The sequence below is a fragment of the Cetorhinus maximus genome, chromosome 15 (genome assembly GCF_964194155.1).
Source record: "Cetorhinus maximus chromosome 15, sCetMax3.hap1.1, whole genome shotgun sequence".
Classification (NCBI taxonomy): Eukaryota; Metazoa; Chordata; class Chondrichthyes; order Lamniformes; family Cetorhinidae; genus Cetorhinus; species Cetorhinus maximus.
Genome location: NC_135893.1, coordinates 24,638,000 through 24,650,672, shown reverse-complemented (window position 1 = coordinate 24,650,672; position 12,673 = coordinate 24,638,000). Strand labels below are relative to the sequence as shown.

General features: G+C 48.7%; 1 protein-coding gene across 1 annotated transcript in view; it reads left to right on the top strand.

The window, feature by feature from the left end:
* The window catches only part of fhad1 (forkhead-associated (FHA) phosphopeptide binding domain 1), a 125,542-nt gene that overhangs the window by 90,196 nt on the left and 22,673 nt on the right, over positions 1 to 12,673 (top strand). Inside the window, exons 27-28 of the mRNA XM_078559254.1 lie at positions 776 to 996; positions 3,290 to 3,455. Of these exons, the coding sequence (XP_078415380.1) occupies positions 776 to 996; positions 3,290 to 3,455 (387 nt within the window). The remainder of the gene's footprint in view (positions 1 to 775; positions 997 to 3,289; positions 3,456 to 12,673) is intronic.

Below are 12,673 nucleotides of genomic sequence, written 5' to 3'. Positions count from 1 at the left end.
TTGATTCCAGCCTCTCATGAGTTATTGATTGATTCCTGAAGTCTTTGGCCATAGTTAGCTGTATTTGCATGTATCCCTCGATTGCTTGTAGCTCCATACTTACCTCAGTAAGGAGATACTTCACTGTTAAGATGGTGAGTAAGGACATTAGGAGGCCATTCAGCCCCTTGAGCCTGCTCCGCCATTCTATTAGAATCTGGTTGACCTGAATCTCAACTCCATATATTCACCTTCGATTATATCACTTGATACTCTTGCCTAACAAAAATCTCTCAATCCCAATTGTGATCATTTCAATTAACTCCCAGTTTCAACAATTGGAGGAGACCTTTGTGTGAAAACATGCTCCCTGATTTCACCCCTGAATAGCCTAGTTCTATTTTTAAGATTGTTCTCTCTTGTCCCAGATTCCCCACCGGAGGAAATAACTTCTCTGTATTTAGCCTGTTGAATCCCTTCATCATTTTTGACCCCATTAAGCTTTGAAATGCCTGGGAATATAAATGAGGCTTATTGAACCTATCCTCATAATCGAACCCTTTAGCCCATTCTGGTGAATCCACGCTGTACCTCCCGCAAGACCTATTTATCCCTCTGACCAAGGCGTGTACAATAGAAGCACCGCTCCCTCCCCTTTGTTTTCCAAACTCCTGAGATCAACGGCAATGGTCGATTAGCCTTCTCGAACCTGTGTGCTAGTTTTAGTGATTTGTGTACCAGGGCACCCAAAACTCCAGTTTAACCATTTCTCACCTTTCTCTTAACCGCCGGGTAGTATCTGAACCTGGTGAAGGCTCTTTCCAACCTGCTCGACATGAAGGAGCTTTCGGGGTCACTCTCATTGAAGCACGTACCGCCGGATGAGAGGGAGAAGCTGGGGAAAGCACGGCAAAAGAACATGGAGCTGCTGAACAGCCGAGTCACTCAGCTGAAGAGTCAGCTGGAGAGGAAAGATGAATTGCTGGGTGGATACGAGAAAGACCTGCAGCAGCTCAGGTGGGTGGAAGAATCCAGGAGGATACTTTCTTTTTTGTACCGTTTCCAACGTTTGAATGGCTGCCTGTGGCTTGGCAACCAAACTGGATGCATTGCTAAAGGAGGGATCTGACCAAAGCACAGCACAGTTTCACCACCACCTCTTCACACTTGTATTCAACTCTTTGGGCTATGTAGTTCCGCATTCTATTGTCTTTGTTGATCACTGTGCTAGAGTCAAATCTACTGGGACTCCTTTGTCCCTTTCAACTTTAACTTTCTTCTGTAATGCTTGTTTTTCCTTCCTATGTGCAGTACCTTGCACTTTTTTCATCTGCTATTGACCTTCCCATATACTTACCTTATCCATAACCCTCTATAATCTTTTAAAAGTCATCATTCCCGTGCTCGCCGATGTACATTGGTTCCCTGAAGCCTCGATTTTAAAATTCTCATGCCTGCTTTCAAATCGCTCCATGGCCTCTCCCCATCTGACCTCTGTAATCTCCTCCAGCCCCACAAACCCTCCAAGGTCTCTGCGTTCCTCCAATTCTGGCCACTTGGAAATCCACGATTTTAATTGCTCCATCCTTGCTAGCCTTTCCATTAGCCAATGAGGCCCTAAGATCTGGCACACCCTCCCTATACCTTTCTTCCACTCTCTCCTTCGTTAAGACACTCCTTAAAACCTAACTCTTTGAACAAGCTTTTGGTCATCTGCCCTAATATGTCCTTAAGTGATTTGGTGCCAAATTTTGTCTGATAATGCTGCTTTGAAGTGCGCAAGAAGCTATTGAGTTAGAGGCACTATATAAATGCAAGTTGGTGTTGTTATAATCTGAGTTTCTCTGACATTCCTCCGTTTCTTTTGCCCTTCCCAATTTGGTATCATCAAAAAATCTAACTCAATTGCTTTGAATTTCAGAGTCTTTTATGTAAATAAAGAACAGAGTTGGTCACAACACCAAGTCCTGGGGCACCCATTCATTGGTTCCTCCCCCGCCCGACCCCCACAACAAAATACATTCAGCAAGCAATTATTGTTTTCTATCCTCAACGAGTTTCTTATTCATTCCTAGGGTTTACCCTGAGCTTCTGCAACTTTCAGTTTAACTAATAGCATATCATGTGGGATTTTGTCAATAGGCCATTTGGAACCCTATGGAGGTCATTTGCCAGATCCAGCAAGCAAGTGCTTTTCCAACACTGCTTGTGGGTCAAGTGGAGCAGGAATGCTTCCCCCGACCCCTCAGAGTTAACCTGCCTCCTTTCCCATGATTACGAGACAAACATTCTTCAATCTTCTCCCTACCCCATGATCACACAGACTGCTCACACCCCATCCCCACATTAAATCCAGCAGAACCTCCACTTTCCCAGCATTTCTGGGTTTACCCTGGGTCTAACTGGATCACAGGAAAATATCAAACTAAGTGGTGGTTAGGACACAGCCCTGTATCACCTGAAAAGTTTTCCCCACAGCACTCATCCAGGCAAGTGGAGAATACTCCATCACACTCCTGACTGGTGCCTTGTAGATGTTGCACAAGCTTCGGGGCAACTGGAGGTGAGTTACTCACCACAGGACTCCTAGCCTCTGACCTGCTCTTGTAGCCACGGTAATTATATAGCTAGTCCAGTTCAGTTTCTGATCATTGGTGACTCCCAGAATGTTGATAGTGGGGGATTCAGCAATGATAATGACAGTGAAGGTCTAGGGAGATGGTCAGATTCTCTCTTGTTGGAGATGGTCATTGCCTGGTACTTATGTGCAACGGATGTTACTTGTGACTTATCAGCCCAAGTCTGAATGTTGTCCAGGTCTTGCTGCTTGTGGGCTCGGACTGCTTTCAGTATCTGGGGAGTCGCGAATGGAACTGAACATTGTGCCAAAGCCATGCTAATAAGGAAGGCCCAGGATCAACCCTGCAGGCTGTGCAGAGTTGGATGATCTCAACCATGGCTGAAATCAAGCCTCAACGTACCACCGCCTAATTTAAATATTCCTTTAGAAATTGTGAAATTCTGTCCTAGCGCCATCCTTCCCTCCCTGCGGCAGGCATGGGCTTTAGAACCCAAGCTGGGTGTCACCTTGCGTCATCTTCCTAATTTACCCGATACTCCGTTCTCTCCCCTTCTCAACCTTGGTCATTCCCTCTATATGTATTGGGTGCAGGAGGGGCTCTTATTCCTACACCAGTTTTTCCCAGTTGGTAAAAAAAGGAAAGCTTCCCCAAAGAGCAGCAGTTCCTGCTTTGAACAGTGAAAGCTTCAGATCCCTTTAATTTCTCCCCTGTCACTTTGGTGTCAGCAGATGGTCACAGGTCACTCTGAACAAACAACAGGCCAATGTGCAGAGCTTACAGGAGCAGCTGCTGAGACAGACTGAGGAGAACAACCTGATCCGAGAGTCCATGGAGCGAATGCAGTCGCGCCTTGACCAGGAGAAGAGACTGAACAAAGCCATTAAGCAGCACAAGGTAAGAGGCCTTAAAATGGCCCCCAGCCACGGAGCAACCTCAGCAACGTGTGATTGGCCCAATGTAGGGCTTTCAACACATTGCCTGCTTCTCAGAAAGAGATTTTCCTCTGTGTTAAAAGCGGAAAATGCGGCAAGTGAACAGTAGGACAGTCAACATTTGAACCAGAAAAGGCAGGATGACGTCTCAGGGTAGAACCTCCACCAGAATTCTGATTTCTCTCATCTATTCTCACCATCATGCTCCACAAATTGGCTTTCCTCTTGAGTCTAATCTTCAACTTCCCAGTCGCTAGGAATGAAATGAGCACCTGCCATGAGCCTAGATTGTGACCCCACATCCCGAGAGCATGGAGAACCTTATTTCCGATTTTCTCCCCCCATATCCTGAAGGCGCTGACACTTCCCTGGGGTACGATTCCACAGATGTTGCCTTTCCTCCCACATTACAACACTAACCACGCTTCAAAAGTACTTCATTGTCTGTAAAGTGCTTTGGGACATCCTGAGGTTGCGAAAGACACTGCATGAATTCAAGTCTTACTTCGCTTAAGTGGCAACCCGGAGGTGGGGATGGAGTCAGATGGGGCTCTAAAATACTGGCGCTGATTTCCCCACCTCATTGCCATGTGCCATTTTTGCCAAAGTGTGTTCGGGGCTGGCAAGGCCCCCTGCTCCCACACGGCGGGTAGCTGATTAGGCTCGGTAAGACCTTGTTAATTCTGTTTTCTGAAGTGGCAGGAGAAGTTTAACAGCCTGTAAGGGGGGCATCCAGCAGCAGGAATGGGGCTGGGGGGAAGGTTGTGCTCCAGGCAGGCCTACAGGCCGTCCCTGTTGTCTGGGTGTGGAAGGGAATCCCTCCCACCCCACCCCCATCCCCGCCTCGACCCCTGACAGTGGTGGACTGGATGCAGGAACTGTTTTTTTACAAAGCTTCAGGAAAGTTGTTGAGAGGGTGCCTCCCTGTTGAAGCACCCTCTCTCTTACTTATCCTCCATCACAGCCTACTGTTCCTCTCAAGCTGGAAGGCCTCTGGCCCAAGCGCCCTTAATTAGGCAGGGGATCTGTCTCCATGCCAATTACAGGGGTGCCTCTGTGAAAATCCCAGTGACTGTTTCCCACCGACCCCCCCAACCCTCCCAGCCAGTGCACTGGGACTCAGAAAAAATCCTGACTTCTGTTTTCTTCCCCCCTTCCCCCACCACCCAAACCCCAGAGGGAAAATCCAGCCCTGTCTGTGAGTCTAGACTGTCAGTGTTGATGGACTTTTCAACCAAGGGAGGCAGAACAGCCAAATTTAATCCTGTAAGGACATTTTCTCCTTAGCCCAAGGGTGCAACTCAATTGAAGCTCCTCCCCACACTTGCTGACATCAGTTAACTCAACACAGGCCAGGGAATTAAACCAGGAACTTCTGTTCCAGTCAGCATTGCAGCAACCAGCATCATTGTTGATAATCAGAGAGACTGAGGGTGGAATTTTCCCTTCCGGGACTAAGTCCCATGGCGGGGGCGGGGACAGGGAGTGTTTCCCGCCATGGAGGCCACACAGTATCACACAACCCCGGCCTCATTAATTATGCAGTTGGGGGTTTCCCTACATTTTGCGCAGTGGGGCAGGCTGGATGGTGCATCAGATGTGGGAGGCATATTTAAATGGTGCCTGGACTTCAGCCTATACAAGAGTGATTGAAGAGATGGTCTGAAGAGGACGGGGAGTTCCAGCGCCCAAATTCAGCGTTGCCTTCCTGGGCGTCCTGCTTGACCAAGTGGCGGCCAGGAGGGACATCCTCTATCCAGCAGGAGGGAGGAGGAGGAGGCCGAGCAGGGAGACCAGCTCCGCATGGGAGCAAATCTCTAAGGCAGTCCCTGCCCAGGGCCTCCAGCAGAGGACTGCCCTGCAACGCTGAGAAAGGATGAATGACCTCATCCACTCCGCTAGGGTAAGTGAACCCTCAACTGCCCACACCCTACTCAATGAATGGTACAGGGGACATGGGCCTCAGTGGCAACTTGACAAGGTGTTGACTAATAGGCCCACTGCAGTCCATCTACTCTGCAAGTGGAGAGGCCACAGTGGGTCCCTCACCCTTCCACACAGAGACCTCACATGCTGTCTGGCAGGAGACGGGTGGGGGTGGTGGTGAAGGGGCTCAGGTGTTGAGGGCACCAGCAAGCACTGCAAATGACATGCCTTTCTGAGCCTTATCCTTCTATCTACATGGGCTCAGTGCTCTGGAGGGTGCTGCCCCAGAACCCTTCTGGACAATCTGCAATGCATCAATCGCATGGCACACAATCTACTGAGTTATTTGAAAGACTGGAACTACAGGAAAGATAATGAAACCCAATTGCTCTCAGCCCCATCTTCTCTCTTTGCGCAAGAGAAGTTAAGCCATAATAGAGGAGAAAGGGACAAGAGAGGAGGGGGTTGGCCACACTGACCAACCTCGAGGAGTGGGAAGCCCAGCTGACTGGTGGAGTGGAACAGATCCATCGGAGGTGGAGAGATTGGCTTGCGGCCTCCATCCAGTAATGATCCATGTCATAGAGACCTCAGGGTCAAGTGTGCCTCCAGGATGGAGGCAGCTCATGCAGTCACTCACTCTCTCCTGTCTCACTTACAGGAAGAGAGCAAGGCCTGAAAATGAGGAAGCCCTGTCCAGCACGCACACAAGCCCGGAGAGGAGCGAGGACATCGCTGGTGAAGAAGGTGCACCTGTAGAGGCGTCACAGCAGCCACCTGCACCCTCCAACAGCCCAGAGACACACTTTTCGGTGGGTACTAGTTCTAGTTTAGGAAGGGTCTCACGTTCTGGTGGTCACTGCACGGACACGTGTCCACAGCAGGAGGAGGCAGGATCAGCAAGCTCACCAGAATTTGGAGGAGTGCTGGGGAAGAGGCATCTGCAAGGTTTGCACCCGATGACAGGCCTATGGAATCAGCCTTCCGAGCGATGGAGAAATCAGGCAGAGATTTTGGAGGCCCTCAACAGGGTGGCACAGGAGGCGGAGGAGATCTTCCAGCTGCTGACTGATGAAGTGATGCCAACCTGTGCACGTATCGAGGCCTCCATGGGCAGGGCGGCAGACTCCATGGAGAACCTGGTGCAGCATATTCTGCCGGAGATGTGTGCAGACCGGCACTCCATCGCTGTAGCCATGGGTAAGCTTCTCGACCTCCCTTCAGGTGCCTCTTCCCCTCAAGGAGTCAGGCTGGGGCCTTCAGGCACCCAAAGGCAGGAGGAGTGGTAGTCGGACACCCCTGGGACCTCCACTCAGGGCTCTGAAGGTGTCCAGCCCTTTGGAATCCCTTTGCCTGTGACCCCTTCAGCTTCATCCTCTGTGATCGCAGAGGGAGCAGCTGCCCCGCAGCAGGACAGCCAAAGTTAGCTGGGTCTCCAGTGGACGGCCACCAAGGCTATCCAAGGCAAGAGGGCCAGCTGGTCAGCAGGCTGCCTCACCCCTGCTGCGGACATCGGGGGAACACCTAGACCAAGTGGGAGGGAAAGAAAAATTAAGAAGTTCTGAATTCACAGTTGGTTGCATGGATGCACTATGATTGTTACACATGTCACATTTTTGTAAATATACTTAAATACCTGAATCATGCCTGATGTGGTTTATTTGCGATAGTCTTTAAGCCTGTGGTGTCCTCCCCCACCCCCTTCACCACAACAACATCTTCCAAGGGACACCTCATGTCCCTCAGAATCATGCGTGTGCAGGCAGGTGAAGATATTTGCCAGGGTCTCTGTAAGCCAAGTGCAAGAAACCACCTACACATGCTGAGCTTTTGCCCTTCACACTCTCTTCCGACCCAATGCCCAAGCATTGTGAGGACTACATGCTGGGGTTCCCCTTCAGTTGTCCAGCTGAGATGACCTGGTCTCTGCCCACCCGATGACCCAACTCCCACGCAGCATCTCCAGGCTCTGCATAGTTACGAGCAGCCATGGTTCTCATAACATTTGAAGTCAAATCTAATTCCTTTTCCCCTCCCACCGTCACCCACACCCTCTCCAACCCCTATTAAACATTGACCCCCCCCAGGAGTCACTTTTGACCACCTGACAGTCACCCTTAAATCCTCCTCCATCACCTTCCGCCCGTACAGATAGAAGTTTCTTATCTTCCCAAGCAACCCACCCCAGTTACGATAGACATGCCCCCCTCATCCTGCTGACCCCCCGAATGCACAGCACTTTCCACATTCCCTCCAACAGCCCTCAGGGCCCCTTCACTCGACATCACTGCACCCTCACCCTCCCACTCTACTGGCTCCCACTGCCCCCTTTAACCATCACCATCCCCTTCTATCACCAGTACCCTCAGAATGCTCCCCCCGCATCCTCCATTGACTCCACTGACCCCTTCCATCCCCATGCCCGTCCACACCTCCACAACCCCCCATGCCTCTTCTCACCTACACAACCCCCAATGCCCCTTCATACCTGCACAACACCCTCCCCACTGCCCGCACTCCAACACGACCCCTGCAGACTCTCTCTCTTCCTCCTACCACCCCAAACCGCCTCCACAGCCGCCCCACCTCCTCATTCCTCTCCTCCCTGTCTATTCCCCCCCACCAGCGCAGACCCTCTCCACCCACTTGTACCTCCTTCCACCTGCAGCTTGAAGATCTGAACCCTGGAAGAAGTTGTGCTTGAAGTTCTGAACTCTGGAAGGAGTTGCTACATGAAGATCTGAACTCTGGAAGGAGTTGCTACATGAAGATCTGAACTCTGGAAGGAGTTGCTACATGAAGATCTGAACTCTGGAAGGAGTTGCTACATGAAGATCTGAACTCTGGAAGGAGTTGCTACATGAAGATCTGAACCCTGGAAGAAGTTGTGCTTGAAGATCTGAACCCTGGAAGGAGTTGCTACATGTAGATCTGAACCCTGGAAGAAGTTGTGCTTGAAGATCTGAACCCTGGAAGGAGTTGCTGGTTGAAGATCTGAACTCTGGAAGGAGTTGCTACATGAAGATCTGGACTCTGGAAGGAGTTGCTACCTGAAGATCTGAACCCTGGAAGAAGTTGTGCTTGAAGTTCTGAACTCTAGAAGGAGTTGCTACTTGAAGATCTGAACTCTGGAAGGAATTGCTGCGCCAAGAACAACCACCTCCTGGATGCTGCTACACAGAGAAGATCCACGCGGTTGATGGTCCACCCATCCACTGCTGCACGTGATGTCCAGGGTCCGGTCACTGGAGGCCTCCATCTTCACCTCATCTCCGCGAGCTGCCCCAGGCCTTCTTCAGGTAATTGCCGACATGTACACACCACATTGGTCCAGATGTGTTCTGGACCGGTGTGGTTTCCCACTGGTGGCGCAGACGATGGGGCGGTGGGTTGGGGGGTGGGGGGGGAGGGGGTGTGATTCCAGTTGGGCCTTCATCTGCATTCCATTAGTGGGATGCAAATCAGTTCATGCCGACCTCTGGTGGGAATTGTGACCTGCCTTGGCGGGTGGGAGCAGAGCATCCCACTGTCGTTTTACACCGGCAAGAAACCGATTTTTCAGCTCCCGCCGCATTGTCCACCCCGCCCCCCCCCCCCCCCCATCGCCCACCATTAATCCCGTTATGGTGGGAGTCTGGAAAATTCCACCCTGGGTTTGAAGGAATAGCTTATTCGAAAGGTCCTCAAGTTTTGTGACCAATCAGATTTATTGTGCTGTGGCAATACCTACAGTTCCCCATGCCTCCCACAATCAAACAAGACATCCTGAGGTCTGTTTACAAGTGCAGATCATTCTTTTTGCCTCTTCCAAGATCGCTTTTTATTTTATCAAAAACAAAGATTAAATTAAACCAACAGTCCTTGCCTCTGGAGGACCATTGCAAAGCTCTCTCATTAAAGTAACTGCAGCTGAATTGAAAGTCCTCTTGACCCTGGGGACTGAAGGCCTGTTTACTTTAGCTGAGTGAATGTACTCTGAGCTTAATAATAAACCTGGGAGACTTTCAAATCAATAGTTAAGGAAACAAAGCAGAGTTAGAGTAAATGCTGCCCACACAATGATTCACAGCTATTCAGAATGTGAATTCCTGATTCACTGGCAGCCTGCTAAGGATTCACCATGACTGAGCCACTGGAGCCCGCACCTGCACACGAACAGGTTGGCCTTGCTGGAAGGAGGCCAGTCTCCCATGATATGTCTGCAGTTCTGGGGATGCGTTGTTGGACATTATTAGCCTGCAGCATCCACTGTGGACAGGGCCTCCCCGAGCAGAGAGTGTCCTATAGCCCTGGCCCCTCTGACGACGCCGATCGGGATTTCCCTTCTTGGGGTGGGACCTGACCACACCCCAGCCTTCTCCATAGCCTCTCCACTAGGGTTACCACAGGAGTCACAGCAGAACAGCAGAAAGAATTTGTTCCCAGTATCTCTAACAACGACAACTTACATTTATATAGCGCTTTTAAACATCTCATTATCAGACAACATTTTGACATTGAACCACATAAACAGATATTAGGACAGGCGACTAAAAGCTTGGTCAAAGAGAAAGCGTTTAAGGAACAGCTTAAAGGAGGAGGGAGAGAGGGAAGGGAATTCCAGAGTTTTAGGGCCTAGACATCTGAAGACACGGCTGCTAATGGTGGAGTGGTAAAAATTTGGGATATCCCTAAGGTGAAAATTGGAGAGTGCAGATATCTTGGAAGATTGTGGGACTGGAGGAGGTTACAGAGATAGGGAGGAGCAAGGCCATGGAGGGATTTGAAAACAAAGTTGAGAACTTTTAAATGAAGGCATTGCTGCACTGGGAGCCAACGTGTAGGTCAGTGAGCACAGGGGGTGATCGGTAAATAGGCTTTGGTGCAAGTTAGAATATGGGCAGCAGAATTAATAAGAACAGAAGAAGTAGAAACAGATGTAAGGCCTTCAAACCTGTTCCACTATTCAATACAACCATAGCTGATCTTCTATCTCAACAAGAAATTTTATAAAGAGGGGAAAAGACAAGTTAATATATTGTTGTAACAGAATTCTGCCATCACTATCAGCTCTGAAGAAGAGGCCACGCATCCAGAATGTCTTCATACCTTCTCAAATGGTGGCTGATCTGTTGTATACATTCCAACATTTCCTGCTTTTATTTCAGATATCCAAATCTGAGGTTTCTTTTCAATTGAAAATCCTCCATCTGCTGTCTGTAAGGGTGCATTGTTAAATGAGTTGGACATAGTCTCAGCCTATTCCTAGCAGTCGTAGGCCTGTTGCATAAATATACCCCTCATTTGCTGTTAAATTCTCAGAGGTCCTCCATGTGGGCGATCTGATGGTATATTTAATCCATTTCTCCTGGGGCTTTTCCAGAGATTTTTGAAGACTGCCATTCACATGTCTTGCACTGATTCAGGTGAGCGGCTGGAACTGACTGTTCTGATCTCAGACATGGGACTATGACATGATCTTCGTGCTGTTCTTTAACGCACTGGTTGTCAAGTTGGCATTAAGTTCCCGTCTGAATTATTTTAACAAAATAATTGATGCATTGATGTCGATAAGTTAAGCTGACAGTAGTACAGGCCAGAATTTAGTGCAGATGTGTGAACCGGCATGCTGGGAATTGAAGCCCCCAGAACTTGTCTTTAAAATACCAAATTGTGCATGAGGGATAAGGGAAAGCTCTTTTAACTGCCTGATTAGTGAGGGTGATTCATGGCTTTCCAATCTTCCTCTTGAGAAGCAGTGTGAAAAGACTGAGCCATATTGTAACCCCTTGTGTATAACATTACACCATCTGACTTATTCAGATGTCCCGAAGCCTTCTGAGGAGTGGCAGCACCTCGTGAGGTCTGAACCAGCCATGTTCCATCCCAGATCTACACTGTCCCCTGACCCCAAACGGAACATCAGTAGAGACTACAATTCATAGAATAGTACAGCACAGAAGGAAGCCATTCAGCCCATCAGGTTTGCGCCAGCTCTTTTGCAGACCAAAGCGGTTAATCCCCCAACCTGCGCCTTCCCTGTAATTTTTTCCCCTTTCACCCATTTATTCAAACCCCCTTTGAAGGTTGTGATTGAATCTGTTGCCACCACTCTACCAGACAGTGAATTCCCAATCCTAACCACTTGCTGCTTAAATAAGTTTTTCCTCATGTCCTCTCTGCTTCTTTTGCCAAGCACTTTAAACCTGTGCTAGCCGGTTATCAACCCATCAGCCATTGGAACAAGTTCTCCTTGTTTATTTAATCCCTTCATGATTTTAAACACCTCAATCAAATTCCTCTTAGCCTTCTCTGTTCTAAGGAGAACAATCCCAGCTTCTTCAGTTTATCCACGTAACTTCATCCCTGGAATTGTTCTAGTAAATCTCTTCTGTACCCTCTCTTCACGACCTTCACATCCTTAAAGTGTGGAGCCCACAATTGATTGCTGAGTTTCAGCTGAGACTGAGCTAGTGTTTTGTATAGGCTTAGAATAACTTTATGACTTATGAATTCCATGCCTCCATTTATAAAACCCAGGATCCCATAATATTGTCCTCTATAATATTGGCGCTAGGTGGATGGAAGCAAACTGAGGACAGAATGAGATTCAGCTATGATTGCCTTACAGTAGAACTGCCTGTTGACACTCAGAGCTCAGGCTCACACATGATTGTTTGGGTGAGTTGAGCTCCCATGCAACTGGATCCTGAACAAGTTACAGCCCCTTCAGTAGAGACAGTGGGCATTAATTTAGATCAGACTTTCTTTGTCAGCTGGGGAGGTGAGGTTGTTTTTGCTGGCTTGTTTTAAAGGGGGTTGCCAAAAACTCAAAACATAAATGAACAAGAGCTGCAACAGCAAGACTGAAATACCCAGAGATTCAAGACGATCTGGCTCGTCACTGTCAAAGCAATGAGTTCTCTCTTTCATTCTCAGTCAGGCACTGCCTCTTTCTCCTACACAAAGTTTGGCTTGTAGATCCAATTATTCGTGCACAAATGCAGAGACACTTTTATCAAAGTAGCTATCACCGATGCTTCACCTAACTTGCACACCATGGAACCATCAGAATGTACTGCACAGTGCAATAAATAAGCTGCAGGCAACATTAGAAGGAGCTTTGGTAATTATCAAATCCCTTGTTAACACACTCCATCCCCTTATTTGGAGTTTTGCTGTGTTAAAAATCATGGTCAAGAATTGTGCCTAAAATAGAAACCTCTAATTTGCCATTGGCAGACACTGTTGTACTGTCACGCATCACTTGGTGAG